Source organism: Octopus bimaculoides, chromosome 26, assembly GCF_001194135.2.
Source record: "Octopus bimaculoides isolate UCB-OBI-ISO-001 chromosome 26, ASM119413v2, whole genome shotgun sequence".
Taxonomy (NCBI): Eukaryota; Metazoa; Mollusca; class Cephalopoda; order Octopoda; family Octopodidae; genus Octopus; species Octopus bimaculoides.
Window position 1 is genome coordinate 15881835 of NC_069006.1, and position 6259 is coordinate 15888093.

Consider the following 6259-nt stretch of genomic DNA (forward strand, 5'->3'; position numbering starts at 1 on the left):
GCCAACAATCTTAAAAAAAAATTTTTGCAGGAGGGGGTTTTCCTATTCTATGAAATACTGACAAGCTTGAAAGATAAATAATAATAATAATAATAATAATAATAATAATAATAATAATAATAATAAAAATAAAAAACAAAAAAAGGATAAAAACAAATATAACTGTTCGTTGTAACAATTAGCATTTAGAGAGAGGGAGAGAGAGAGTGAACAAGAGAGCGAGAGACTCGGAGAGGAAAGGTATATTAGAATTAAAACAACTACTACAATATCAACAGCACCAGTATACAGGAACAACAACAACACAGACCCCCATCCACACATATGTACAGACATTTCTCTCACTGACTCTCCCACACCCAATGCACTCTATAATAAATATTTTGTTTTAAAGTCGTTATTATACAAGGTGACCCACATAATTTCTAATAATGTCTCTCTCCCCACAATGAATCAGTTTATTTGACCAGATGGTGATGTCACTCTATCAGCTTTCTTGCCTTTCATACCAAACTACCACTACATTGTCCTATCCCTGTGTCAAATTATAGCTGTGTCACCTGCAAATGTTTTTGACCTACCATTAAATCGACATAACTTTGGGGCAAAATCTCATTCTTGTCAATCTACAAGTACACTGAAGCATCATCAGACCAAATTAACATTATGGTGACCAATTATGAGTTAACATGTAGTGTTGACAAATTACAAGAATGTCAACCTACTGAGATATAAAACTTATAGTGCAGCAATTAACCAGTCTGTCAATCTACCAATTTGTCTATCTACTGCTGTGCCTATCTATCAGTGTTGACATACCATCTGTCAATCTATCAGTGCTGACATGCCATTCAGTCAATCTATCAGTGCTGACATGCCATTCAGTCAATCTATCAGTGCTGACATACCATTGTCAATCTATCAGTGTTGGCATACAATTCTGTCAATCTATCAGTGTTGACATGCAATTCTGCCAATCTATCAGTGTTGACATGCAATTCTGCCAATCTATCAGTGTTGACATGCAACTCTGCCAATCTATCAGTGTTGACATACAATTCTGTCAATCTATCAGTGTTAGCATACAATTCTGTCAATCTATTGTTATATTGACTTACCAGCACACTAACCTGCCACTGTGTTAATTTATGAGTATGTCAATCTACCTCTAAGGTCAATTTTCCACTATGTCAAATTAGTAGTCTGTCAATTTAGTGGTTTATATTCACCACTATGTCAACTTAGAAGTGTGTTAACCCTTTAACATTTAAACTCGCCATATCTGTTTTATGTTCAAACTGGCGAAATTTGGCCTCTCACACCAACCCTACAATATCATTCTAAAAATGAACAGTTTCATCATCAAAATCTTGAAGCTATGGGATAATGCATGATTAATTCAAATGTGAATAAATAAGCATTACATTTGACAGAAAAATCTAAATGCTAAAGGGTTAATCTATCAACAATGTCCTAACCAACAATTTTGGTGATCTGTCCTTCAAATATTCATCAAACCCTGCCTAGTCATCTACATTACATTCATGGCAAAGAAGTACACTGACTCAGTCCACACCAACCTGTAAAATGGTATCATGATTAAATACATACAATTCACCAGTGAAAGCAATGGAGGGGAAGCGAACGTCCTGAAAAGGTGGTTTAAATTGACTGGTATTCCACATGTTTAACTTCATGTAAGTAATAATCTACTTCAAGCATAAGATGACGTGAGATGGCATGAAATGGAGATGTGATGAAGAGGACTGAGCCAAGATAACTCATGAACAACACCACAATGTCTATTACAAGAACACGAATGAATCCAGAGATGCCCCACTGGAGCATGCACAACTGATCAGAAATCACCAATTCCTTCTTCAGTTACATAAAAGAGAAAGAAACTAATTCACACACACGCATCATATTAGTGATAGGAATAAATATCATTTTCTTATCACTTTTAAGTGTATAGTTTTTACACATAAACAGACAGTGTTTTGTTTTCTCAAATTTTCGGCTGGTCATGGAAGGTTCTTGAGGTTTATAAAAAGTATGGCAACACCATCATATATAAAAGCCAGTAATGCCCTCTTATTATTCATTCTATTAGCTACTGATAAAAGGTGAGGTATGTCTATAAATGTACATATATATGTATATATATATATATATATATATATACACACACATACATATATTTATTTCATTTAGGCATTGCAAGGTTAATAACCTGGTGTAGAACTCAATATACGCATATTTCAAAACAAAGTGTTGGATGAATATAGAGCAGTAAATAAAAAAGAGAGATGAAAAAGGAATAAATGATTATCTTATGAACTTCATTACCTTACAGCTATTTCTGCTATAAGATGCAGTGGATTCGGCTCCAATGAAGCAATAAGGTGTTATTCAGGCACTCAACTATGAGTTCACTGCATCTATAACAGAAACAGCTGTAAGGTAATGAAGTTCATAATATAATCATTTATTCCTCTGTCATATCTCTTTCTTTTACACACACACACACACACACATATATATTATATAATTTTATATACAAATTACCACTACAAATATAGGGCCATATCTAGGAGAAAGAAATATAGAGTACATTTGGTTATTTTAATGCAGGCACCTTGATTCATTTCCCATATTAGAATAAAGATGTTGTTAGAAAATTACTATTTGTAAATCTCACGAGAGATATTCAGCAACAGTACTTTGTAGTAAAGATTGTTTGCCAACATGACATGGCAGTCCTGGTTTATGACTAATGTTGCTGTAATTTAGCCCCAGGAGACATCGTCTCCAACTGGCTATGCGACACAATCTGTCGTATATTTTCGAACAAGGGAATCTAGCACACCCACTATTGTTTGAGTGCTAGACTCCCTTGTTCAAAAATATAAGGACACAGATCATGTCATATAGCCAGCTGGAGACGATGTCTCCTGAAGCTAAATTACAGCAACATTAGTCCTAAAGCAGGACTGCCATGTTATGTTGACAAACAATCTTTACTACAAAGATGTTGTTTAGCCCAAAGTTAGTTCTGATAACCGAGGTCAGTTTTAATCAAAATAGATCTACAATCAAAAGATAAGCCAGTTATGACTCCTTTACTCTTTTTTTTCAGATACAGTGCGTCTAGGTAGGATCACATTATCCAAAGCATCCTTTGTTTTTCTATTAAATAAAAGGTTAAGATTTGAGGAATATTTGTCAGATCAACCAAATGGTTTATGAAGAACCATGTATTTGAGACAGATACTAATAGTTCCCTGTGAGTGAGAGCTCAGAAGTTCAACTCAACACATAATCAGGAACTGAGGCAACTCAATATATAGTTGACTCATTTTTTTTTTTTCCTACTGGTTCTGCCTGTCCTCCTCCACGGTGCTGAGACCTGGACTATCCTCAACCAGGACCTGAACAAGTTCAAGGTGTTCCAAACGCAGAGTCCTCATCAGATCCTTAGTATCTCTCTCTCTCTACATGACCGAATCTCAAACAACAACATCCGAGAACAATGCCAACAGCAGCCAACCGTTGAAGACCAAGTTTGGCAGTGCAGGCTACAGTGGTTTGACCATGTCTGCAGGACGATCAATGCAAGACTACCACACCAACTTTTATGGCAGCAACAATCCATGCACTGGAGAATCCAGCACAGCAAACAAAGAAGACATGGGTGAAACAAACTGAGGAAGACCTGAAGTCACTGCACCTCAACCTCAAACATGCTAAGGCTAATGCCATGGACTGGAAAGCATAGAATAATATCATCACCACAATCTGTTATCCAGTCGCATGCACAGTAGTGTATTGGTTGAGACGACAGCCTCCCCTTCCGGTCACCAGCTAGGGATTATACTTACTTAAGATGGAGACTCAACATGGTAGCTGAACCTGCTAGAGAAAACAGCCAAATCTCAAACCACACCCTTTAATGTCTTCGATCACAGGCATCTTACCCTGAGCCAATCTGGAACTAAACAACAACAACACAACCACAACAACAAGCTAAAGTCAAGTAAACAAGAAAGCACCTATATGATCAGTTGACCTGCTAAAAACAGTAAGTAAATATCTCACAAATCACACCATAATGTCTCAAAAAATGGAATGAGACATACAGAAGTGTAGTCCTTGATGCACCACATCCAAATAAAAGATAGGATGGTCACAGCTGGAATACATTTTATTATAGGTCTTCTTCATCGAGACACATTTAGCAACAAAACAAAACTAAAAATAAAAACTGCACATGTCAAAAGACATAGAGCTGTGTTCAATATGCACTGAAGGCAGCATACAATAAAAATAAAATTACTGATGAATCATAATAATAATAATGATTTCAAATTTTAGCACAGGACCAGCAAGCTCAGGTGAGAGTTAAGTCGATTACATCAACCCCAGTGTTTCACTGGTACTTCTTTTATCAACCCTTAAAGGATGAAAGGTAAAGCTGACCTCAGTGGAATTTGAACTCAGAACATAAAATCAGACAAAATGCCACTAAGTATTTTGCCTGGCATGTTAACGTTTCTGCCAGCTTGCTGTCTTAAGAACAACAATGGTAATACTAATAATAATGATTTCTTAGGCACAAGACCAGAATTTTGTGAGACTGCACCATGGGGTAGAGAGTATCTCCCATCCCAAAACTTTTAGAAAAAAGAAATAAAAAAAAAAAAAAAAAAAAAAAAAAAAAAAAAAAAGAAGGAAGATGAAGCTTCCGTAAATGGTGCAAGAAAAGGAAGAGGTTTTGTAGAATATTTTAAGACGGGAGTTGGGTGAAATATTTAAAAAAAGGAAATATTTAGCCACCCATCACTACCCTCCAGGTTCATCCCCACTACTTGCCATCACCGAAAAGCACTTATATGAAGAAGGGGCTATTTTAAATGCCATTTCAGTTACACAACACATCAATAATAGTAGGCAAAATCAGCTATGGTTGTGTTGTATCCTTAAGAAATGATCCTCAAAAGCATTATCACCATCTTGTTGTTGTTGTTGCTGTTGTTGTCATCACCAGGGACGGTGAAACAACAGATGTATTTTGTTTAGTTGGTTGCATTAGATTTCTGTGCTTTTTTTTTTTTTTTCATTGTGAATTTGTTTCATCTCCTCATCTGACAAAGAAATTGTTAAACTGTCAGTGTTATCATCATCATCATCACCATCAACATTGCTTTTGTTATTGCCATCATAACCCCAATCACTATCCACATCATTCTCTCATCAATCATCCACAACAGTCATCCACATCATCAATACAACCACCAACATCACATCCACTATTGCCATCATCATCACCATCATCATTATTATAACTAACCATCAGTACTGTCTTCATTAGCAAAACTACAATCATCACTATAGTCATCATCACCATCATTAACAACAGGTTTTTATGTAGGTTAAGTTACTTTCCTTTTTCTTTCTTTCTTCTTACCCACTGTCCCCTCACAAACTATGATGAAGTGGGTTGAACAGGTTTGCAATTGAGTGTTCCAGTATTACCTTAACTATGGTAGCTAAAACAAATTCAACAACTAAAGCCCCAAACCTTGTCAACTTTATTCACAGCCTTCCATCACATTTCTTAATCCTACAACGAGTACCCTACCCAAAACATCAAAACTATGTCTTTTACACCACATAAACTTAAAACAACTTCAAGAACATTCTACACATGCAGGCAGCGTGAATGTGAGGCTGAGTGTGAGTGGATATCTATTGGTTTCAAACTTTTAGCATGGGGCCTGCAATGTTGAGGATGGGGGAGAGGGCAGGTCAATTACATTGGCTCCCAGTATGCAACTGGTATTTCTTTTATCAACCTTGAAAGGATGAAAGACAAAGTCAACCTCAGAAGAATTTGAACTCAGGACATAAAGACTGACAAAATGCTGCAAAGCATTTGGCCAAGCATGCTAACAGTTGTGCCAGCTCACTGCCTCATAGGTGTATATTTATTAAACATACAAATGTGAGCCTATTCACAACACACACACATATTCCACCCTCAATAAACACAGTCTAAAGAATATGTAATTGACAAAAGAAGAGGAAGTATGTTAATTATTAACTGTCAATTACTTAAAATACAATATACAAAAAATGTTAGAATAAATTTTTTAAAATATCTTAATGAATATATAAAAGAAATAAAAAAAACATACTGCAATATGCTGTGTTTGCCGACTTCACCTCTACTTGACTAGAAAGACATGGCTATCCCATC

The 6259-nt window shown here is 35.9% G+C and overlaps 1 protein-coding gene across 1 annotated transcript in view; it reads right to left on the reverse strand.

The window, feature by feature from the left end:
- Positions 1-6099: 6099 nt before the first annotated feature.
- LOC106881685 (keratin, type II cytoskeletal 1-like) overlaps positions 6100-6259 on the reverse strand; it is a 149191-nt gene continuing 149031 nt past the window's right edge. The window contains exon 4 of the mRNA XM_052976920.1: positions 6100-6113. Coding sequence (XP_052832880.1) covers positions 6100-6113 — 14 coding nt within the window. The remainder of the gene's footprint in view (positions 6114-6259) is intronic.